This window comes from Mesocricetus auratus, unplaced genomic scaffold (genome assembly GCF_017639785.1).
Source record: "Mesocricetus auratus isolate SY011 unplaced genomic scaffold, BCM_Maur_2.0 Super-Scaffold_6730, whole genome shotgun sequence".
Taxonomy (NCBI): domain Eukaryota; kingdom Metazoa; phylum Chordata; class Mammalia; order Rodentia; family Cricetidae; genus Mesocricetus; species Mesocricetus auratus.
In genome coordinates, this window is record NW_024429184.1 from 93,597,589 (window position 1) to 93,622,831 (window position 25,243).

A 25,243-nucleotide genomic window follows, 5' to 3' on the forward strand; every position below is an offset into this window, starting at 1 on the left:
CTCCTCAATTCAATTAGTTTAATCAAGAAAATATTTCACAGACATAGCCAGAGCTATAACTGCTAGATGGTTCTACTTCCCGTGAAGTCAGTAATTAAAACCAATCATCACAGCATCTTTATTTTTAGTTAGGGTTCTGGTAGTTTAGGCTGAACTCAAATTCGCTATCCCCTTGTCTATTCAAGTGCTGGGATTACAGGAAGGTACCACCATAACCCACTTTTTGTTGATTTTTCATTTTATGTGTGTGTTTTACATCATGTATGTACATCATGTGCATGACTGGTGCCCTTGGAGGTCAGAAGAGGGCATAAAATCCCCTGGAACTGGAATTACAGATGGTTGTGAGCCATCACGTGGGTGCTGGGAACTGAACCCAGGTCCTATGAAAGAGCAGTCAGTACTCTCAACTGTTGAGCCACTTCTCCAGCCCATGTTTTTAATGAACACTTGTAGAGTTAAATGTCTGTTCACATGTCAATCCCAGCTCCCTCTCCCTCCCCTCCTCCCCCGCCCTCCCCACCAGGTCCCCCAGTACCCCACGCAATCTCCACTCCGATCACCAAGGAGGGTGAGGCCCTCCATGGTGGATCTCCAGTGACTGTAATTTCATCCAGGGCAGGGCCTAGGCCCTCCCCCAAGAGTCCTAGCTGAAAGAGCCTCCATATTGTGGCATGAGCACTCAAAGTCTATTTGTATGCCAGGGGTAAATACTACCCAAGGCCCCATAGATTACTATGTGAGGCCTCCTCACTGACATTCAAGGGGTCTGGGTCAGTCCAATGCTTTCCACGCAGCCATCAATCTGGGAACCAAGAGCTCCCCTTGTTCAGGTCAACTGTTTCTGTGGGTTAAACCAGCCCAGTCTTAACTCCTTTGCCCATCAGTTCACTTTCTTACTTTCTTAATCAAACTCTCGGCCAGAAAAAGAACAAGTCAGTTTCTAATCCTTTAAGACATTGTCTTGGTTATCAGGCAGAGATTAAATAAATAATGTAAAAGTCAATATTTTAATGTCAAGATCACATTCCGAGTGTCCATTTCCCACAGTTCGTAGCCTGTGTTCTTGAAAGCAATCTGGATACTGTGGCTTTGGACTGCTTGTTTTCTGTACTTAAGCATTTATAACAAGTGATGTGTGCTCCTTCACACTGGGTGTGAGAATCACATTTCTCTTCTTTCTCCAAATCAAAGTTTACATGTTCCAAGTGCCCACCCCACAGTGCTGGGAAGACATTCCATCCCAATTGTTATAACCGATGGCCAGCTTCTGACCATGGGAACGTCTGGGCCTTTCTGGCTATGACTCCACTTAGCTACCACACACATTTCTCATTCAAGATGGCATGGCCCCCAAATGCACTGGGTCTTTTCTCAGCTGGAGTCCAGGAGCCTTGCTCACAATGCCCCCAGCTAGTATGTATCATGAGTTACTCTTTGATGGAGATGTTTAGGACAGAATAATGGCTTATACTTGTAGCTCTCAGGCTGCTGCCCCAAATTCCATGAACTGAAGACCAGAGGAAGGGAAAATGCTGAGGCTTAAACAGGTTAAAGAGATCTAGGTGCTGCATAGCCAGCCTGCTGGCCATTGTTAAAGCCGATTATTGGCAGCTCAGCAGCAGCCAGGAAACTGGTTACCTTCCCCCAACCCTTCGTTTGTTCAGAATCACTGGAGTACCAGGCATTCAGACCAAAGTCCAGCACCACGAAACACGTTTATTTATTTATTTATTTATGCATTGCCATTTTGGCTATATTTATGTATGTGTAAGTGTGCCAGATCCTTTAGAACTAGAGCTACAAATAGTTGTGAGCTGTCATTTGGGTGCTGGGATTTGAACCCAGATCCTCTGGAAGAGCAGCCAGTGCTCTTAACCACTAAGCCATTTCTCCAACCTTCTATGGAATGTTTTGAGTGTGCAGATCTAAGAGGAGGCAGCAGCTGGGAATGGGAGATAGGACGGAAAGCCACAATGGCTGACACAGGGCTTCTTTCTGGCACCTTCCCTGGCACTGGGCATAGCTGAGAATCTTAGGTTTGGGCAACTGGTAGCTTCCACTTTAAAATTCATTTCTGTTCTGCCACTACTTGTTGGTGGCATCATCCTGACAAATAATACCTTGATAAATATCGTGACTCTCAGTTTCTTCATCAGTAAAAAGATTGATACAGAAAAAAATTGCCTTTACTAAATTTCTGTTACATTCAGGGTTGTGAGGACATGGAGGCTCTTATTCATTAATGTGATTCAAGAGAGTGGGTTTTGCCAGGCATGGTGCCTCGCACACACCTTTAATCCCAGCGTGTGGGAGGCAGAGGCAGGCAGATCTCTGTGGGTTCAAGGACAGCCTGTTCTACAGAGTGATTCTCAGGACAGCCAGGGCTACACAAAGAAACACTGTCTTGAGGCACAATTTCATTTATATGTAAACACATATATAGGCCAGAAGTCAACCTCAGGTATGATTCCTGAGGAGATGTCCACTTTGTGTTTCATGTTTTTCACTGAGACTTGGGCCTCACTGAGTAAGTTAGGCCATCTATAAATCAAGACATTCATCAACATCTGCTTGATTTTTTTATTTATGCTTTGGGGATTGAACTTTATACACTGAACTCTCTATGCAGTATACTAAAAAATCCTGAATAATACAATCATTCCTTTGTTATTTAACAGGAAAATTGTTCTTTCCTGTTTATGTGTGTCTGAGTTTAGATTTCTCTATGTGCATATGAGAATATTAAGCTAACTGTGGGGGGGTTGCATTTTTAAATATCCAAACTCCTTAAATTTGTTTACCTTGTATAACTTCCTAAATTACTTCGTACTTGTAAAATCTGGAAGATATGATGAAATAGATTACATTGTGATGTTGTCCGGAAAAAAACAACAACCCTGTCTTGAAAATCCAAAAGAGGAAAAAAAGAAACAAAGGGAAGGGAGGGAGAGGGGAGGGGGGGGGAGGGGAGAGAGAGCGAGAGAGCTTTGTACTCAGATGTAGCAGGTGACACATTCTGTCACTTATTACTGTCACTTATTACCTGTAGGGCCACAGAAACTCACCCAGTGTTTGAATCATATTTCCTCACTATACAAAGCGAATCACAGCCAGACGTAGTTCACGCCTTTAACTCACAGCACTTGGAAAGCTGAAGCAGGGCTACTATGAATTCAAGAATAGCTTGAGGTGCAGATCTTGTCTCAAAACAAAAGCAAAACGAAACCAAAATCCCCATAAAACCCAGCTTTAAGATAGTTTGGTAGGTAAAAGTGCTTGCTGTCAACCCTGACAATCGAATTTGATTCCAGGATCCACCATGGTAGAAGGGAGGAGAGAACCAATTAGACCTCCACACCCGTACCTCTACCTCACTCCCACAAATAGATGTAATAAAGAAAAACTTTTGAAGCATTAATTATTTTAAAAGGAGAAAAATCATATTTCCTCAAGTCCGAGGACGGAATAAAATAGTGTGTTGAGCTGGGTGTGGGTGCACACCTATAAGCCTAGCACTTGGGATGCAAAGGCACAATCTCTCCTCCGTGCAGCAGAAATGAACCATTGTTATGGTGCCAGCACAGATCATGAAAAGTCATGGAGGCGTCAAACAAGAGTTGGGGTGAAATCTCATAACTATCTTTACATTTCCATTGACACCTTTAAAAACACTCTTTGGTTTTGGGGCTCTTCGGTGGAGAAAGAGTCCGGGGGGCAAGAGTCTGTGGCCATTCGAAGCCTTCGGAGGCGAGCTGGACTACGGAGCCCCGCTGGAGCCCATGCAGTAGTTGGTGGGTTCCCTAGATGACTCACAGACTTTTGACGCGTGGCAGGCAGTTCAGAACAGCCAATCGCGAGGGAGCGAGAGACCGAGGGGCGGGGAGATCGCTGTCTGGTCGCGGTGATTGGCCAGCGGGCGCGCCGCCACGTCACGTGACCGCCACGCCGCGGGGCTCCTTCCGCACCTTTCCGCAGCAGACCCTGGCGGGCCGCCTCTTTGGGGCCGGGCCATGGGCGGGGACAGTGGCCTGGGGAATAAAGGGAGGGTCGCTCGCAGCCGGGCCGCCTATGCCCGTGCGGCGGCGTCCCCGCAGCCCAGTCTTACGGGAGCACGCGCCGCGGGAGCCCGGGCAGGGCGGCCGGAGCCTTAAGGTGAGGACAGAAGGTGGGAGGGGAACGCCGCGCTCAGCAGGGCGTCTGCGGCCAAACGGGACAGGCGCTGCCCTCCTCGCACCGGGCAGACCTCGGCTGGCGCCCGGATTGGAAGGAAGGAAGCTCCATCTCCACCTTCCACTCCTGGTTAGGTACAACACTCAGTACAGAAATCCTTTTACACTTACTGGAACTGGGATTCTTTCAGTGGATAGGTGGACGGACACAGTAAGAAGTCACCTAAAATGACAGCAAGTCCCTGGCAGAGCTAGTAAGTGAACCCCAGCTTTCCCCAGTGCAGCGTCAGGCTGCGTCCTTGTCTTTCACAAATTGGGGTTCATCAGTGGTTTACAAGCATTCAGTCTTAAGTTCCTTTTCTGGCACTATACTAGTGTTACTTTTCCTCTTTACCTCACGCCTCTTTTTGGCTGTAGGGTTGCTGGGGCTTGAACCTGAGGCCAACCCCAAGTGTGCTTCTGGACTATGCTCATAGCTTGAACCCCACGATTCTTTATGGGACATCTAGAGCCAGTGTGATATACTGTGTTGGCTATAGAAGAAATTCTTGTTTTTGAAAGTTAGATCAGAGGAGAGAGGAGAAAAGTGGGAAGGGGAGGGGGAGGGGAGAAGCGAATGGGGGAGGAGAACAAGAGAACGGAGACAGGGGAAGAGAATAGGGGAGGGCAAGAAAGGAGATGCCTGGATTGAGGGAGCCAGTACAGGTTTGGAGAGAGGTCTGGCACAGGGGAAATGTTAGGGGATCCACAGGGATGACCCCCACTAAGAAAGTAGTGGAGAGGCTGCCTTTGATGCCCTCCCCTATGATGAGATTGATGATGACCTTAGTTGCCACTCCTAGAGCTTTTATCCAGTAGCTGATGGAAGCAGAAACAGGCACACACAGCTGAGCACTGACCCATACCCCCGGAATCCAGTTGCGGAGAGGGAGGAGGGATGAGCAAAGGAGCCACGAGAAACCCGCAGAAACAGTTAACCTGACCTAACGAGAGCACGGAAACCCTACTCATAAAGCTAGGGAACCAGCATTGGACTGAACCAAGCTCTCTGAATGTGGGTGCCAGCTAGGAGGCCAGGGCAGTCTATGGGGCCTCTAACAGTGGAGCCAGTGTTTATTCCTAATGCACAAATGAACTTTGGGGGCCCATGGAGGTATACTATTGCATCCCTGATACGGGATTGAGGGTCTGGGCCCTCCCCCAAATGATGTGACTTTGATGGTCCCCCATGGAGGGCTTTACTATGGGGGGGTCAGTGGGGAGCATGGGAGGATGGGAGGGCTAGGGAATGGAGGGAGTGATATGTAAATAAGAGTGCTTCTAAAATTAAGAAATTAAAAAATAAAAAGAAAAGAAAATTAGATCAGTAAAACAATGGAGGATCATTTAAGGATGTTAAGGATTGCCGGAGACATAGGATAGTAGTTATTATGTATTGCATAAATACATCTGGCTCATATACTGTACTATTCTGAGGTCTTGTGTGAGATACTTGGTAATCTCTCCATTTTACAGGTCAGAAATTGATGACAGTAATTTTAATGCAGTAACACAAAGCTGTTGAACAGTAGCTGGGGTCTGAATGCATATCTGATGTCTCCTACTAGTTTGCCAGCTCTGGTCCCAGGCTCATTACCTCTGCATCACCCAGAATATCGAGGCTTCTATTTCCTATGATTTGCAGGGCAGGCCCAAGAATCAGCATTTTTATCAGCAGTCTATGCTGAAATCACTGTATAGTTCTGTGATGTGCTGCCCCCTAGAGGAAAAGCTAGAGATGAACATATTCAGGACTTTGGAGCTCCAAATTGTATTCTAGGGTGAATTTGAAAAGTAGAAAGTGTAAACTTTGAGTGAGCAAAACCCAAGTAGATGCTTAACGAACTATAGTGTTTGATGCAGTCTTTATTATAGTATCTTGTACAAAGAGGCACACACACTTGGTGAGTTAGGTGCAAATATAGGAAATAATTCCCTTTGCACTTGGTGAGCTAGATTAGAATAAAGGAAATAATTCCCTTTGCACTTTGTGAGTTAGAGGAGAATAAAGGAAATAATTCCCCTTTCTTCCTGCAAAACACTTAAACTGTCATTCATCCACTTTGCAAATACTTTTGAAGCACTTAATAGGTGTTAGGCAGGCAATTTGAGGTTACAGTTTAAAGTTAAGTATAGGGACTGGGAAGATGGCTCAGTGCTAAAGATTGTTCTGCTCTTGCAGGGGACTTGAGTTAGGTTCCCAGGACCTGATGGGTGTCTAACAACCACTTGTTACTCTAAGGCTGTCCTCCCTCACACTCACACAAGCATGCACACTCGCACATGCATGCACACTCACACATGCTTGCACACTCACACGTGCTTGCACACTCACACATGCTTGCACACTCGCACGTGCTTGCACACTCACATGCTTGCACACTCATACATGCACGCACACTCACACGTGCTTGCACACTCACACGCGCACGCACACTCACACATGCATGCATACATATAATTAAATGAATTTTAAGTGAATATATAATATGAGGTGGCATGGGGGAAAGCATCAAGCCAAAGAGAAGGGGATGGCTCCAAGAGGCAGATCTGCAGATGGCAGGGGTGCTAATTTACACGCTGTGTTCAGGAAGAAACTGATTGGTAAGGTGACGCTTGAGAGAAATAAAAAAGAACAAGGTGTGAATATATAATTGAGGAAGGACATTCCAGCTAGAAGCAAACAAACAAACAAGCTATGGAAGGAGCCAGAGCTTGGTTGGTTGAACTCATCTGGGATGCCCTTATGTTAACCCGATTATAATACAGAGGTAAATTTTATACTGTTGCTCCTAGTAGAAAATGAAAGAATTTTAATGATACATGCATATAATATAAAGCAAACGAGGGCTGGGGAGATGTCTCAATGGGTAAGAGGGCTAGTTACATAAGCAGGTGGACCTGAGTTCAAATCCACAAGACCCATGTAATAATTGGCCATGACCACTGCAAGTGTCATGCGAGGTGGAAACGGGAGGATCTCAGGAGCCCACTGACCCACCAGCCTAATTGACACTGTGAGTGTTGGGTTCGGTGAGACCCTGTTTCAGAAAGTAAAGTAGAGGGCCATCAAGGTGGCTTAGTGGGTAAAGGCAATTACTGCACTAACTTCAATCCCCAAAACTCATGTAAAGGTAGGAGGTAGAAATCAAGACCTGATTCCACAAAGTTGTTCCCCAGCCTGCATACTCATGTGCCAGCATGTGTACACATAACAATAATAAACTTTTTAAGTTAAAAAGGTATGTACAAGCCGGCGTTGGTGGTTGCACGCCTTTAATCCCAGCACTCGGGAGGCAGAGGCAGGTGGATCTCTGTGAATTCGAGGCCAGCCTGGTCTACAGAGCGAGTTCCAGGACAGCCTCCAAAACAATACAGAGAAACCCTGTCTCAAAAAAAATAAAAAAGATATGTACAGTATAGCATGCATATACACACACATATATATGACTATAAATGTATTTTAATTTCTAATTAAATATATCATTTCCTCCCTTTGATTTCCTCCCTTCAAACCTTCCAATGCCCCTACTTCTTTTTGCCCTCTTTTTCTTTAACTGTTATTATTACATATATCTATAAATGCATACATATATAAATACAGTGTACTGAGTTTCTTTAGCATTACTTGTTTGTATATGATTTCAGGGCTAACCATTTGGTATTAGATAACCAGTTTAGGGGCTCATCCCTGGGGAAGACTAGTTTACCCACTTTTAGCTTTCCTTAGTTGCCTATAGTTCTTTGTCTATGGGTAGGACCCAGTGAGATTTCCTCCTTCCATGTTGACATGTGTATTGGTGTCATCCTTGTTTGTGTCTTGTTTAGGAAACCATTGTTGAGATATGGGTGAAGCCTCCCCATCATTTCTATGAGATCATCTCACAGCTGACTTCCGTGTCCTCTGGCTCTTAGTCTTTCTGTCCCCTCTTCAACAATGTTCCCTGAGCCTTAGGTGTGGGAGTTGTGTTGTAAATGTATCCATTGGGGTTGGACACCCCACAATCAGTCGTTCTCTGTATTTTGATGTGTTGTGGTTTTCTGTAATTGCATCCATCTGCTGCAAAGAGAACCTTCTAATGGGGGGTGACAGATACATACATTTACCTGTTGATGTAAGTATTTAGAATGAAGTTAGGAATTATGCTGGATTAGTAAACTGGCAATAGTAGGCCCTCCTCTGAGATTCGTGACTTCACTAGCCCTAGGTAGTTGCCTAGGTTTACAGTATCAGGCATAAATTCCTCCCGCCAGCAGGCCTTAAGTCCAATTAGATGGCTATGAGTGCCATTATTGCACCTTGCTATGTTGATCGCTGTGTGGTTCACAGGCATCGCAGCTGGGTAGGACTGTTGATGGTTCCCTCCTTTGGAAGCTTGAATTGTCCCATTGAAACTAGTCCTTAGGGAGGAGGCTTTCAGGTCAGATCAAACGTGGATTCTTTGGGTCCTATGTCTGAAGTGCAACAGTGTCTGCAGCAATAGGGACTTAACCTCCAATTTCTGGAAGACGACAGTGGGTAGCCCCAGTAGCCTATATTGTTTTGGGTGACTCTTGTACTCCCTGACCAACAACTCAAAACCTATATCCTACTATTCTCATTTCTTGGGCTCCACCTCCTCCCCCTAGAATCCCTTCTATTTTCGGGTCTCTGTGGTTACTCCAGGTTATATATACTCACATCTGAAGATCTGGGGTTAGAAACCACAGATGAGTAAGAACATGTTCCTTTTTGTCTTCTGGGTCTGGGTTGCCTTCCTCAATGTAATTAATACTTCCTAATTCCATCCATTTACCTGAACATTCATGATTTCATTTTTCTTTACAGCTGAATAGTATTTTGTTGTGTATATGTACCACATTTTCATCATCCATTCAAATATTGAAGGGCATCGAAGTTGTTTCCATTCCCTAGCTATTGTGAATAGAGCAGGAATGAACATAACTGGAAAATAAATACTCCCTGAGGACTAGCTTTCATAATACCAGAAGGTGCAGGGTTCCATGGGAGGGAAGCAGCCAGTAGTCCTGTCCAGGCTAGATCCAGCTCAGGTCCTCCAAGTGAGCATATGTGGAGTAGGGTGTTGAGTCCTTCAAGCATAGGCCAGGGAGTGGCACAGCTGGGCCACAGGGTAGATTTATTCTCAGTGTTCTAAGAATTCTCCACACCGATTCTCAGAGTAGCTGGACCAGCTTGCAACCCCACCAACAGTGAATGAGGGTTCTTTTTCCTCACATCCTTCCCAGCATTTGTTGTAGGTTGTTTTGTTGATGGTAGCCATTCTGACTAGTGTCAGAAAAGTCTCAAACGTTGTTTTGGTTTGCATTTTGATAATTGCTAATGGTGATGAACATGTTTCTATTACTTCTTTTGAGAACTCTGTTCAGATTCCCAAGCCCATTTTTTGAATGGGTTTTGTTTTGTTTTTTCCTCTTTGTTTTGAGTTATTTATAACTTCTGGGTCTTTTCCATAAGATATATAGCTGGTAGAGATTCTCTCCCATTCTATGGGTCCCCTGTTCACCTGATTGATTGATTGATTGATCAGCTGTGCAGAAAGCTTTTTATCTTTATGAGGACTCACTTGTCAGTTGTTGGTCTTAATTCTTAGGTGCAAAGAGTCCTGTTCAGAAAGTCCCTTCCTATACTTACATCTGTAGGGCACTGCCTATACTTTCTCCTAGCAGTTTCAGTGTTTCAGGTTTCGTGATGAGGCATTCAATCCATTTGGACTTAGGTTTTGTGCAAGGTTGACAGATGGGGGTCTAAGTTCCTTCTCCTGCATTGGATACTCAGTGTTCCCAACACCACTTTTGAAGATGCTATCTTCAAGGTGTGTCTTGTGTAGGGCACATGCTTAGTATGTATGAGGCCCTGGGGTCAAGCTCCAGCACTCCACATGATCCCCTCCCAAAGAAAATAAATGGAGATGTCAGGAAAAGACTGCGACCCAGAAATGGCTGCTTAGTGTTTGTGGGCTGCAGATTGGAACACGGGTGCACGGGGGGAAAACAGGAGATGGGTTTGTTCTTAGAGGGAAGACGTTTAGTAATAGATAGAAGCCTTGGCAGAATTCAGAGACACAGATCTAAATTGTTGACCTCACAAAAAGGCTATTTCTTCCAGAGAGGCAGGTCACAGTGGTTATGAAATGTCATAGCTGTGTGTGTGTGTGTGTGTGGTGTGTGTGTACATAAAATTATGCTTGTTTTAAGACAAAGTTTCATGTAAACCATGCTGGCCTCAAACTTGCTGTATAGACTGAGGGTGACCTTGAACTGTTGCTCCCCCTACCTCTACCTCCCAAGTATGGAGATTAGAGGCATATATCGTTACATCAGCACATCATCTGCCGAAAGCCCAAGAAATAGGAATCTTCCCAGAACAGTCTGTGTAAAGGAGCAGCACTATGGCCAGGTCTGCCCAGATTTAGTAATCTGATGAGTGTGACACAGATGGGTTATACAGTATACTAGAGTCACAGTTATCTCAGGGAATTTTCCATCAACATTTGTTATGAGAGGTTTGGGGTCCCAGAGTTTGCTAATCCAGACTTTGCACCACATATATCATAAAGTCATGGATGAAGAAGTTTAGAATTGCTCTATTGACATTAGGCATCCATTCTCCAAGAATATTGTCCCCTCTGGAAATCTTACTGTATTCAGAGACTTTGGGTATCATTTCCAGAGAGATTTAAAAAAAAATAATAAAAGGAAGGCTGAAGAGCATAGGGAATTGAGTGGTGGTTGATTAGCATAGCAATGTGCAGTATGTTTGGAGAATGGAAGCTTATGGCCATGCCTGAATTTTACTGAATATGCCTCACCAAAGAATTCTTAAGAAGCACCTAGAATTTGCTGTCAAATTCCAGTGTTTACTATCATCACAAAATCAACATCATAGTTTTTGAGGTTGACAAGATTTATTTGTTTTGTCTGGATGATGGATTTGCAGTTTTAAAACTGACTTGAAATAGTAACAGCAAACTTGCCTATACAGGAATATTTTATAAATACATTGACATGGAGATGTATAGGAGCCAACAAGAGTCTTAGGTTTAACAAAACAACAGTATCTCTGTTCTTTCTATGCCCTGGTTCTCTGTATCCTACTGAATCATCCAGGATTTGATTAGCTGTGTGTGGGCTGTGCTGTAAAATGCTTGAGCTGCATTCCATCTCAGTGTGCAATGGGAGAGCTCGGAACTTCATGATTTTTATACTTTGAGGGAAAAAAATAACAAGCTGTTATATTTGAGAAGAAACCAAATGACCATGTAAAGTACGTTTTAAGAAGAAGCTCATGAGATAGGCACGTGCACTTATGGGACCGCCGTCACTGAATCATTTCTTGTTTCTCTTCGTCACCCACCCTCACCAATGCTTTTCTTTGCAAGCACCTTCACACCATTGGATCAGTACTGCCATTTTCACCACTAAACTACACACTCAAAGAACAACCATAAAGATTTGATTGTCGTGGTTAAAAGAGAGATCCTAGAAGTCAAGAGCATTGGTTGCTCTTCCAGAGGACTTAAATTCAGTTCTCACCACCCACGTAATGACTTACAAGCTTTTGTAATTCCACCTGGATTTGGACTCTTTTGGACTCCACAGGTACTGAATGCAATAATGCACAGGTATATGTGCACGCAAAACACACGTATGTGAAATAAAAAATTAAGCTGGGCATGGTGGTACATGCCTTTAATCCCAGCACTTGTGAGGCAAAGGCAAGTGGATCTCAGCCTAGGCTACATAACAAGTAACATCCCAGCCAAAGCTACATACATAGTGATTAAATTAATTTTTTATTTCCAAAATTGGCATATTTAAAGTTGAACACCATCCTAATAGATCTTTTTTAAAATATCCCTATGGGGAGGGGGTTTCGAGCACAGGAACTCCTGCATGTGTGGACACATACTGATCTGCTGGTAATAAATTCAGTGTCTCCATCTTTTAAAGGATTTTTTTTTCTGAGTGGGTTTCTAGGTTAAAAGTTACTACTTTAAAGAAATCGTCTCCTGGCTTCCATCGGTTTCAGGATATGTACTGTAATTCCATCTGTTTCCCTGTGTAAGTGGCATGCATCTGTCTTCAGAAGTGTCCTCTGAGCAACAGTGATAGAAATGTGCTGGGTTTTGCTTTTCTGTCTATCCTTCTGAATAGTCTTGAGATTCGTGGACCTCTGCTTCAGTGTTTCATGAATGTTTAACAATCCTTGGCCATTAAACTTTGAGATCTTTCCTCTGCCCATTCTCTGCCTTCCTTTTGGGGATTTTGATTCTGTGTTTAGATAGTTTAATACATCACTCTTGGATATTCTGTTATATTAAACATTTGTTTTTTATTTTTGTTAAACTGTTTTAAGGTTGGGTAATTTCTGTTGAGCTGACTTTTGAGTTCACTGATTCTTTCTTTGACTCTGTCAAATTTACTGGTAAGCTGGTCAAAGGAATTCATCCTTTCTATTGGTTTTTCTTATTTTTAGCATTTCTACTTGATTATAGTTTGTGTTTCTTAGGCATTTTTCAAATTTGTTCTTATTTTCCTTCTTCCCTATAGCAGCCATAGAGGTGAAATTTAGGTCTGGTTATTGTTATTACTATTATTATTAGTAGTATTTTAACATTTCTTTTTCTTATCTTAGGTTTAGAAAAGCCCCTTGACCAAAGACTGCCCCAGACAGAAAATCACTCAAACAGGCTCGGGAAAACAGGCAGTGAGAAGACGGACTCTGTGTTGAGGACCAGCCTACTAACTGTTTGACTTGCTCGGGGTCAGTAGTCTTCTAGATCTGGCCTTTTCCCCTTCTGGATTTCCTAAAGACCATCAAAATAATTATTACTTTTCTCTTGTTCAACACATAAAGAAACATGGGTAATCTTTATGTGTCTTGTGTTTTTGAATAGAATATGGGCGCTTAGATTGTAACACCTTGGTAATGATAGGTCTTTGGAACCTGACAAAGGTCCTTTTTCCCCATCAATTCAGAACTTCCAGAGTCCTCCACCTATTTTGCCTCTATTTGGGCATAGTCACAATGTGTTTGTTTTTGGATTGACTCGGACATCTGTGTTATATTTGGTGGTGACCACATTGGTGGACAGATTGACATACCTTTTCTTGCAGGAGCTGCAGAGGCTCCTGCTTGATTAACAGGTACAGAATGCCACAGATACTGAGGGAGACTGATCCATTTGAGCTCAGGGGATCCCTTGCTGATGTTAGTAATGGTAGCATTTCAGCTGGATTGTACAAAATCATTAAGGTCTTGAGAGAGAGATGGCCATGCTAGGTGTCTTAGTCAGGGTTTTTATTGCTTTGAAGAGACACCATGACCACAGCAACTCTTTTTTTTTAAACTTTTTAAAAAGATTTATTTATTTATTTATTATGTATACAGTGTTCTGTCTGCATGTATCCCTGCAGGTCAGAAGAGGACACCAGATCTCATTCTAGATGGTTGTGAGCCACCATGTAGTTGCTGGGAATTGAACTCAGGACCTCTAGGAAGAGCAGCCAGTGCTCTTAACCTCTGAGCCATCTCTCCAGTCCAAGACTGTGTATTTTTATGTCTGATGTCAAAACACTCTTCAGATCTCCAACTCCTCTCAGCTTTGTTGACTGCAGCACACTTCTTTCTCTTGTGCTGGTTCACTCCTTGTTAGCAGCTCTCCTCAGCAGGTATCCGATGACGCTGACATCTCTAACATCTTGGGTTCTCTAAAGCAATCCAGGCTTTGACTTCACAGTTTTAAGCAATGGCCTCTCTACTAGGCCTCCATTCAGGGATGCCCCTGACACATGCCTGACCTCAGTGTTTTTCTTAATTCCTTTTCACAAGTTGAAATTTTAACTGGGTAGGATCTTTCCCTGAGGTCACCACTCCCTTTATTCCATTTCTCAATATGTTTATATCCTTGAACACATTCTACTTCCTGATGCTCTTTTTCTCCTCAAATTTTACATTTTGTAATTTACCTTGCTCAGTTTGTTCTTTTTCATTATAAATCTTCATAAGTTACCACTAATAACCACATGACAAAGTCTATACCAGACTGTTTTGAGATTTTCCTCTGCCAGTGGAATTAATTCAAAAGTCTTCATTTTAGCCTCAGTCAGACTCTTTGGACAAGGGCAAAAAGCAGCCACTTTCTTCACCAAAATATCACAAGACTGTCTCTAAGCCACATACTAACATTCTTCTCCTCTGAAACCTCTTGATTCCCACAGTTCAAATAACTCTTGGTACCATTGTCTTCCCTGCCTCTACTAGTATGGCCCATTAAGCAGTGCTTAAAGCATTCCACTGTTTTCCTAACCCAAAGTACCAAAGTCCAAATTCCTAAAAACAAAACAAAACATGGTCAGGCCTATCACAACAATATCCCAGTTCCTGGTTCTAACTTTTGTCTTAGTTGGTGTTTTTATTACTGTGAGAGACACTATGGCCATGGCAACTCTTATAAGGAAAACATTTAATTGGGGTGGTTTGCTTGAAGTTTCAGAGGTTCAGCCCATTATCATCATTGTGGGGAGCATGGTAGAGTGCAGGCAGACATGGTGATGGTTAAATCTCCATTAGAAGGCAACAGGAAGTCAACTGAGACACTGTTGGTATCCAGAGTATAGGAAATCTCAAAACCTCCCTCACAGTGACACACTTCCTCCAACAAGACCATATGCACTTCAACAAAGCCACACTTCCTAATAGTGTCACTCCCTATGAGATTATGAGGGACAATTATGTTCAAATTACAACACTAGGCTAAGTTCACAGTTTACGCAGAGCTTCTTTGTGCCATGTTCACTGACAATTTACTATGCTCCTTTAGGAGCCTGGTTCTTTTCTTCTTCTTTTAAGATCTTGTGTTGTCTTTTCTTTTTTGTTATTTTTGTCTTTTTGTTTTGTTTTATTTTCTTCTACTTCTAGTGGTAGATCCTTGACACTAGATCTGGAGTTTATGGCCCAGGGATGTAGGGTTACTTGTGTATCTTTCAAGTAGAAGTTCTGGGCAACATTACTTCTCTGCTTAGCCTGTGAAGACCATTGGTAGCATATGGGAAGGAGAAAGTCTGCCCTGATATATTTTTGGAGAAAAATCTTCAGAGGATCCAAAAAAATACAAAGGAGAATCTTTAGTGTTCTCGAGAAGTTCTGTACCAATCCAGGGACTTTCTGTTTATAGTCTTCTGGTCTTTCTCCCTGATGCCTCCCGGGCCAGGACAAATGAGGTTCAATAAAGAATATTTGAGATATCTATCCCTGCAGGCTGAGCATAGTACCTCATGCTTTTAATTCCAGTATAAAGGAGGCAGAGGCAGAGGCAGGTGGCTCTCTGTGAATTTTAAGCTAGCTTGGTCTGCATAACAAGTTCCATGTCAGCCAACACTGTGTAGTGAAACCCTGCCTCAAAAGAAAAAGCCTACCCCACAAATGATAAGTAGGACTGTTAGTACTGTGAACTAGTTTATAAACTAACATATATATTTTCTCCGTGGTAGGAAGGAAGCCATCTATCTCCAGAAATGTCTTTGGAAAATAAAGAGCAGCATGACCTCTCTCCGAGGGACTTACCTGAAGAAGCCTACAGTCTTCCATCTGAGGCCCCCCTGGAGGTGCAAAGGAGATCAAGCACTGACTTCAAGCAGTTGGAGACCGATGATGGATGCAGACCTTATCGTAGGATTCACATGGAACCTCAGGAGAAACCAGATATTAACATCAAAAAAGTTGTCATCAGAAAGATGCAGAAGAGTTGCCAGTGTAGCCCAGGCAAAGTCAGAAATATCATTTTTGATTTCTTTCCTGTTTTGCGGTGGCTCCCAAAATATGATCTCAAGAAAAACATTCTAGGAGATGTGATGTCTGGCCTGATTGTGGGCATACTTTTGGTGCCCCAGTCTATTGCTTACTCCCTGTTGGCTGGCCAAGAGCCTATCTATGGTCTGTATACATCATTTTTTGCCAGCATCATTTATTGCCTGTTTGGTACCTCACGCCACATCTCTGTGGGCATTTTTGGAATACTGTGCCTTATGATTGGTGAGGTAGTTGACAGAGAAGTACATAAAGCCTGCCCTGACATTGCAGTGGTTTCAAATGGATCCGAGTTAGTAAACCATACATTAGACAGACTTTGTAACAAAAGTTCTTATGCAATTAAAATTGGCAGCACTGTGACCTTCATGGCTGGAGTTTATCAGGTAAGAAATGATGAACAGTTAGGCTGGGTGTGGTGGTCCAGCACTCAGGGGCAGGGGCAGGGGCAGGGGCAGGAGGATCTCTGTATTTGAGGCCCGTCTGGTTTTATAGCAACTTTTAGGACTACATGGTGAGACCCTGAGACATCAGCAAAGGACAAAAAGGGAGGGAGAGACTCAGCAACTGGTTATTTCTGGCAAAAGTAATCATTATAAACAAAATCTCTGGTGTGGGGGCTGTTAGGGGTTGTAGTAAAGCTACCATTTACTGAATGCGGGAGATATGAATGGTAGAACCCAAAGCCAAACTCCACATTCCACTGGTTAAATAGGGCTGGCTTCCTGCCTGTTTCTAGGCTGTCTCATAAGCAGAGACTGACAATCAGGTTTTTATTATTAAAAACAAAATTAGACCAGAAAATGTCCTCAGAGCAGCTAGTACAATTCTTAACTTTCTTTGTTGGAAACACTGGGTTTGCTTAAGCTCATGTGTGGCTGATTATTAGTCAAATCTCCATGAGTAGTCAGACATGAGGGTGATAGATTGGGGAGGGGTGGAGAAGGGTGCCAGAGTCATTCAAATAACTGCCAGTTCCTGCCTTCATTAAGAATAGCTTCTTCAATGAGAAGCTTCTGCTAAATTTAGTAGTCCTCTTGGATTGATGAAGAGAGAGAAAAAAAACTTGAGGATCACCATTTTACTAGCCAAGAGAAATGATTACAAATTCTTGAGTCTCTTATGGAAACCGCTAATCTGCTGTTATGATTATGCCCCCACCTTTTAGCATCCAGAAATCAATACCAACATCAAACTTGCTCTCTACTGTAGGCATTTGGAACCAGGAAGAATAGTTGGCTTTAGTTGGCACTTGGATGAGGTGGGAGAGATGGAAAGAAGGGGTGATGGTGTGTGTTGCCTAGGGTCCATGATGGCTTTCTTAATATATATCTCATTAAGGTGGGGAGGAGTAGGAGAATTCTTTGAACTTGGGCAGAAAGGATAGAGTAGCATTGCTCAGAGGTGTTACAGCATGTGATTCAGTTTTAATGTGAAACCAGTTAAAATTTTACTTTCAGATATATAGTGGTACATGCCGGTAATCCTAGCATTTGGGAGGTAGAGGCAGGTAGATCAGGAGTTTTGGGTCATCAAAGTTCAAGGCTACCCTGGGACCATCAGACCCTGCCTCCAAAAATAAAAATTAAAAACCTCCATTTTACGGTAATAATTTTTAATTTAGAGAAAATATTTTCTTAAGTAGAAGAATTTCTTGAATTTGAGTTTGTATACATTTGTTTGGAACCTTGAAAATACTCTTTGAAAGCAAACTGAACAATGTCCCGGTTTTAAATTATTGTATAAGTAGAAACCCTAAGTCTGCTGGGCGATCGTAGCACACACCTTTAATCCCAGCACTCAGGAAGCAGAGACAGGTGGATCTCTGTGAGCTTGAGGCCAGCCTGGTCTACAGAGCAAGTTTCAGGACAGACTCCAAACCAAAAAAAGAAAAAGAAAAGGAAAGGAGAAATGAAAGGAAAGGAAGGGGAGGACAGAGACAGAGAGACAGAGAGACAGAGAGAGAGAGAGAGAGAGAGAGAGAGAGAGAGAGAGAGAGAGAGAGAGAGAGAGAGAGAGAGAGAGAGAGAAACCACAAGATGCCACTATACCCAGTCCTCTAGGTGGGCTAGTGAGTATGACTTTAGGCAAGCTTCCTTGTCTTGTGACATGAAAAGTCACGTATGATTGTGTTTCTTTTAGCTCTCACACTCTCTGGTACTCTGATGGGTTTGTTGCCATGCAAGGAAGACCAGGGTGGTATGAACCTGAGGAGTTCATTCCCATCTCTGTTTAACACTTGCATATGCTCCCTTTCAGGTAGCGATGGGCTTCTTTCAAGTGGGCTTTGTCTCTGTGTACCTCTCAGATGCCTTGCTGAGTGGATTTGTCACGGGTGCCTCGTTCACCATTCTTACATCTCAGGCCAAGTACCTCCTTGGGCTGAGCCTTCCTCGGAGCAATGGTATAGGCTCAGTCATCACTACCTGGATCCACATCTTCAGAAACATTCATAAGACCAATGTCTGTGATCTTGTCACCAGCCTTTTGTGTCTTCTGGTCCTTTTGCCAACCAAAGAACTCAATGAACACTTCAAGGACAAGCTCAAGGCACCGATTCCAACCGAGCTCATTGTCGTTGTGGCAGCCACATTAGCTTCTCATTTTGGAAAACTAAATGAGACATACAATTCCAGTATTGCTGGACATATTCCCACTGGGTTTATGCCACCCAAAGCACCAGACTGGAACCTAATTCCTAATGTTGCTATAGATGCAATAGCTATTTCTATCATTGGTTTTGCTATCACTGTATCACTTTCTGAGATGTTTGCCAAGAAACATGGCTACACGGTCAAAGCAAATCAAGAAATGTATGCCATTGGCTTTTGCAATATCATACCTTCCTTCTTCCACTGCATAACTACTAGTGCAGCTCTTGCAAAGACATTGGTTAAAGAATCAACAGGCTGCCAGTCCCAGCTGTCAGCTATAGTGACAGCCCTTGTTCTTTTGTTAGTCCTTCTGGTAATAGCTCCTTTATTCTATTCTCTTCAAAAATGTGTCCTTGGTGTGATCACTATTGTAAATCTCCGGGGTGCCCTCCTTAAATTTAGAGACCTGCCAAAGATGTGGAGGGTTAGCAGAATGGATACGGTTATCTGGTTTATTACTATGCTGTCCTCTGCTCTATTGAGCACTGAAATAGGCCTGCTTGTTGGAGTTTGTTTTTCTATGTTCTGTGTAATCCTCCGTACTCAGAAGCCAAACGTTTCACTGCTTGGTTTGGAAGAAGAGTCAGAAACCTTTGAATCCATTTCGGCCTACAAAAACCTTCAAACCGTGTCAGGCATCAAGGTTTTCCGCTTCATAGCCCCTCTCTACTACATAAACAAAGAGTGCTTTAAATCTTCTTTGTACAAAAAAACCCTGAACCCAGTCTTGGTAAAGGTGGCTTGGAAGAAAGCATTGAAGAGGAAGCTCAAGGAGGAAACCGTGATTTTCGGTGGCATCCAAGATGAAGTTTCAGTGCAGCTTTCCCATGATCCCTTGGAGCTGCATACTATTGTGATTGATTGCAGTGCAATACAGTTTTTAGATACAGCAGGGATCCACACACTAAAAGAAGTTCGCAGGGATTATGAAGCCATTGGCATCAACGTTTTACTGGCTCAATGCAATCCTTCTGTGAGGGATTCCTTGACCAGAGGAGATTACTACAAAAAGGAAGAAGACAACCTTCTCTTCTACAGTTTGTCTGAAGCAGTGGCTTTTGCAGTGAACTCTCAGAAGCAGAAAGGAGTGTGTGTTCTCAATGGCCTGAGTCTTTCTGGTGACTGAGAAAGTAAGTGAAAGGAAGAGTGTCTTGCCAGTTTCAACGTGCAGCATTTTCTACTGTGAAGAGAGAAAGTGGTGTACACTTGAATAGTTCTCCTTTGAAGCTAATAGCCTTTTGATAGTCTCAAGTGCAGTAAAGCTTATAGTTGGGTAGAATCAAAAAAAAGAGCATGCTGTGGCTTCAGACTTTCATGCAGATGAGCATTCTTGGGGGTACAGTATAAATGGAATGGAACTGTAAAGTAGCCCCCAAACTTAATCACCTTACTTTAGGGACTGTACATCTGAACTCCACCCTTCAGGAAGACAGAGATGAAATAGGGGTTTGCTTTGCACACACTGGAGCCTTTGCATGGCTCTGTGCAGAGGGGAAGGAAGGCAGCATTGCCGGTTCAGAGGCTGATGAAGCATGAGGGCCTAACTAGATGAGTTCTGTTCTGTTCTCACTGCTGTTTCTCTGTTTGTGTTTGGCTCCCAAACAGAGTAAGATCTGTGACTGGTAGCTGGAAATACCATTTTCCTCTCCTTCATGCAGGAACTGTGGCATAGTCTCCTAAGAGGATCTGGTCCTGACAGCCAGCCTGACATTGTACAGAACTCTATGGTAAACATCTGATGTTTTAGCCATGCCTTTTTTATTTAGAAAACGTAGGTAAGGAAAGAAACAGTGGGAGTCTTTGTTCTTCCTCTCCATTTGCTTCTGAGAATTTGCCTACTGTCAGGCTCTGTCTCCCCTATGACTTAGCCTAATGTTTTCTCCTGGAATCTGTTTTGTTGGTATTTCTGAAGCAGTGACAGTCTTGTCATGCAAAGCAGAATATTGGCTCAGCAGCTCTTGCAGGACTTGTGCATATTCAAGGATTGCAAAAAAAAATGAATGAATGAATGAATGACAGTTCCCATTAAGAAATTCCACCAGCAGCAACAACCAATCACTGTGGCATTTTAGCAAGGATCTGCTGGGCTTTGGTAGTCTTTTTTAATCGAAGTAGCTGTTTGTAGAAGACTATAGAGGTGATAGAGTGCTTCCAAAAGAACGTCCACAATTACTTAGCAGCATCATGAAGACAGTGCTGATGCTTACTGCCACGCACACAAAAGAACGTCCACAATTACTTAGCAGCATCATGAAGACAGTGCTGATGCTTACTGCCACGCACACCTGTTGGTATGGGATAAGTATTGATGTTGGTGACCAGTTTTAACTTGTGTGCAGGAGGACTTGGAACCTCTCAGAACCCTAGTTTAGCTCGTGTGTCATTCTCCATCGCTGCCACAGATTATGAGTTGAGCAGTTTCTTCAGAAAAGCACTTTGACGGGTGAGAAACATTCACCCAAGTGAAGCACAGAGGACTAACTACATGAGATTAAAACACTTACCCAAGTCATCCAAGTACCCATTGCCAAAGTACAGAATCAATTTTAGCCTGTTCTTATATGCAAAACAATTTAAAATATTTATGGGATGCAACCTCTGTGTAATGAACCTACTGAAGTAGATAGAATGTTTTTAAATCTCTCTCTCTGTCTCTCTGTCTCTGTCTCTCTCTGTCTCTCTGTCTCTCTCTGTCTCTGTCTCTCTTCTCTGTCTCTGTCTCTCTCTCTGTCTCTCTCTCTGTCTGTCTCTGTCTCTGTCTCTCTCTCTCTCTCCAAAAAGATGTTTTCCTATTGGCATTGCACTTATGTTTCCTTATGTGAGAAATACTTTTCTGTGATCCCAATACAAGTTTCAGAGTAGAAATTTTGGCTTTCTGTCTTATAGGTGGTAATGTTGATAAAGACCACATTGCCATGGAGTTTGACATCCCTCGTGAACTCTGCCCTAGAATTTCAGAAATGTTAACTGCTGCTTGCTTGTTCTTTTGTATAGCTCTCTGGCTTTATGAATTGTAAAATCACAGTATCCCAGTCATTTTTTAAAAAATCCCTCCTGACCTTTCCTCAAACCAGGTTGGAATTAAGACTGTTACAGACGTTTAATTCTCAGTGAGAGACTAGTAGGTACGTTAGTGGCAGCTGGAGAGACGCTCAGTAGAAAAGTACTTGCTACTCTTGCAGAGGGCCCAAGTTCAGTTCCCAGCACCCACATTAGGCAGTTCATAGTCACCTGTAACTCCAGCTCCAAGGTATCTAACCCTCTCCTGACCCCCGTGGGACACACACACACACACATTTTTTAAAGTACATGTTTAAGATAACTGTATAATCCATTCAACACCAGCAGCATAGAAAAAGAATTTTAGTTTAGTGTTTGGAACATATCTGCCCTTTTGCCTGACATGTAAGTTTATAGTGTGGCTTAATAGGTTCTAAAGTTCTACACATGCATGAGCAAATGCTCAAATTATGTTCTGGTTTGTGTTTGTCCCACGAAAACAAACAGGAGCCTGCTTTTAATAGCATTTTAAAAACATAATTGCACTAGAAACTGTTGTAGTCATCTTCTTTGGGTTGAGATCTTCCTAACATCAAAAATTAAAACTGATTTGGTTGCTAATAATCGAAGGAAACAAATCTAGAACCAAAGACTAATTTACTACCACCAGCAGCAACAACAAAAAACATTTTCATTTCTTTTTGATGCTTTAAACATATTCATGTAAGTTGTCTTGTTCACTCAGAACATTAGAGTATAATATATTTTCTGTTTACAGAAATTTAAAACCCTGAATGTTGCTAAATGGTGAACATTTAAATGAAATACGGACTGTGCCTGTGTCTCTGTGTATTTTATGACAAGGCCTTATGTAGCACAGGCTGACCTCAAACTTGCTAAGTAGCTGAGGGTAATTGTGAGCTTTTGGTCCTCCCGCCTCTAACTCCAAGTGCCGGAGTGACAGGTGCATAGGGATGAAGTGTGCTAGTGTGAACTCAGACCTGCCACACAAAGAAGACAGCTCTGAGAATTAAAGGAACAGATCTCTGAAAACTGTATCTGAGCAGAAAGGAAGAGACCTGGCTGGACTGGGTGTGTGTCCTGGTAAACCCACAGTAAGATCAGGATTCAGAAGTCTAAGAGCAAAGTTGGGAATGGGTCTCTTTCTAGAAGGTAGGGCCACAGGCTCACCAAAGCCTCAAAGAGCTAAGAAGCATATGTCAGGTTGTAGCCAGAGTCTGGGTGGGCCTACTCAGGAGTACCGTCATCCCTGTGAGCCGAGTGGCTGTAGTGTTGTCTGTCTCAGATAGGTTAAGACTGGCAGGCACCTCGTTCATTTTAATCAGGGTCAATGAAACATACTTTATATAAAAATTTCCAGCACAGCAAATGGTGAACTTGGAGACTACATGAGATGCTAGATGGGTACATTAGACTACTGCTCCTGGCAACATTCTAGCACAAACAGCAATCCTCTGCAGGGCTATTCCTGGCAATTTGACATCGAAGAACACATTGCCAGTTAACCCTGATCTGCAAAGTACAAAGAGGAATTCAGTAGGTTTGGGGACTAACTTCGAGTCTCTTCATTTACACTAATGGATTCGAGCTCTGCGGCCCCGTTCATATCCTTACTAAAGCTTTTCTTGTAGGTACTGTCAGATGAACTGAGGGTTATCTGCATGGAAATAAATGCTTCTTTAGATATCCCAAAATATCTGGGAAGTAGGTGTCCCAGTGGGGACTTAGAGAATGTGGAGAGTGCCTGAGCTGAGATTCTGCAGAGGCCCAAGCTCGAGGCAGTGCCCTGTCCCCACCCCCCATATACATTCAGGAAAGAGTCTGTAGTACAGTGGAATTCTCCAGTTGATAAACTTTACCCAGTCTTTTGTTCTTCCCCTCTTGGAATCTTTCCTTGCTTCTAGTGATACTTTAATTTGAAGTTGGGTTTTAAAGCTGTCAGACCCTTTGTGGGCATGGCGACTTGCGAACTACTTGGAAGCTGAGACAGGAGGATTGAGTCTTTGAGGCCAGCCTGAGATACTCAGTGAGACCTTGCCAAAAGAAGAAAAAGCAAAACTAGCTAGCAATTGGAGACTCATTTGTCCTCCATTCCCTTTTTGTATAAAAATAATAATCATGGATGATAGTAAATTTGGGTTCTGAGTTTAAACATGAAAATTATAGTGAACAGGATAAAACAGTATACCAGCTGGTTTTTCATAGACTATATCATAAAGTAAAATGCAACTGAATTTGTGTTAAAAGTAAAATTTTAAGTTTTAAAATAATAACTTAGAAATGAAGGCTTTGATGTAGAAGGGGGCATTTTTAATAAAGTAATTTTTATCATGGAGAGAACTATTTTTTTACTAAAAGTATTTTGTAACTTAAATTTTAAAGTAAACCTATTTTTAAATACCATTAAAAAGTCAAAGAAACATCTAGTAGGTTTTTTTTAGTGTATATTTTGTACCTTATGACTTAGTTTCAAATAAGAATGTATTGAAGGATGCAGACTGGGCAGTGAGGGCATCTAAGCTTTTATTGGGGACACTGTATTTTAAGTCTGTCATAGCTGCTGGGTCACAGAGGGTTTTCATTAGACACTTGAATAGACTTATTCTGGGGGTGATCATGTACTCTGCTCCTCATCCCTAGGAGGAAACACAGAATCAAATAGCTGTTTCCTCTTCAGTGCAGATCACTTGGGAAATTGGGATCTGAGTCCTGATGCTGCGTGGCTGTTTCTCAGAAGGGAATGTGAATGTCTGCAGAGCCTGCTTTCCTCCTCCATAGCCTCGTGTACACGTGCAGACAATATGGGGACAGGTGAATGCACCTCAATTCTCAGTCCTTACCTAAAAAGTATGGCTGCCACCATCCTTTACCCTTAGGAACATATTTTATAGTAGGTTTTTTTAATCAAGTAAGTGCCTTGATGCTGTTCATCATAAATCATTGCTCAGCTGTCCTTCGGACAAAAGTGAGGTAGTTCCTGTTGTGGGGGGGGCTCACTAATCATTTTCTTCTGGAAGAATGTGTTTCTATTGCTTATTTTGTAACGTCCTCATGTGTTTGAGATCTAAGATGCCATTTGTTTTTTTAATAAATTGTTACTGTAATAAAATATTACTGTGTCTAAATTACTTCAGTGCCAGAGGTTCTAAAACATCTAGATATTGGTGAATTTGATTAAATTTTTTTTAACTTTTATGTTTTGCCTGCATTGTATGTGTGCATGCACTGCCCACAGAGGCCAAAAGAGGGCATCAGATCCCTCAAGCTGAACTTAAAAGTAGTTGTGAGTCACCATATGAATTGAACCCTGGATCTCTGGAAGAGCAGCCAGTGCTCTTAACCACTGAGCCATCTCTCCAGCCCCCTATACCAGTGAATTCAAAAGTGCTGTCTTAGTGGGTATGATGGTGCAGGCCTGCTTCCACAGCACTCAGGAGATGAGGCAAGGGTGGGGTGATAGGAAGATCAAGGTTGTCTCAATAAATAAGTTATATTTGGAGAATGAGTCACTCAGTTTTCCCCAACTG

General features: G+C 42.7%; 2 protein-coding genes across 3 annotated transcripts in view; one reads left to right on the forward strand and one right to left on the reverse strand.

Moving 5' to 3' along the window:
* Pde6a (phosphodiesterase 6A) overlaps window positions 1-15,904 on the reverse strand; it is a 90,599-nt gene extending 74,695 nt beyond the window's left edge. The window contains exon 1 of the mRNA XM_040741750.1: window positions 15,799-15,904. Coding sequence (XP_040597684.1) covers window positions 15,799-15,822 — 24 coding nt within the window. The 5' untranslated portion in view covers window positions 15,823-15,904. The remainder of the gene's footprint in view (window positions 1-15,798) is intronic.
* Window positions 3,978-24,825, forward strand: Slc26a2 (solute carrier family 26 member 2). 2 transcript variants are annotated; one of them, XM_040741752.1, is made up of 4 exons: window positions 4,030-4,155; window positions 12,868-12,996; window positions 15,726-16,427; window positions 18,301-24,825. In XM_040741752.1, the coding sequence occupies exons 3-4, from the start codon at window positions 15,750-15,752 to the stop codon at window positions 19,819-19,821; spliced, it is 2,199 nt and encodes a 732-aa protein (XP_040597686.1). In that variant the 5' UTR covers window positions 4,030-4,155; window positions 12,868-12,996; window positions 15,726-15,749; the 3' UTR covers window positions 19,822-24,825. The 2 variants fall into 2 exon arrangements, with proteins under 2 accessions (XP_005074739.3, XP_040597686.1); XM_005074682.4 differs by lacking the exon at window positions 12,868-12,996 and having other exon boundaries at window positions 3,978-4,155.
* The last annotated feature ends 418 nt before the right edge of the window (window positions 24,826-25,243 follow it).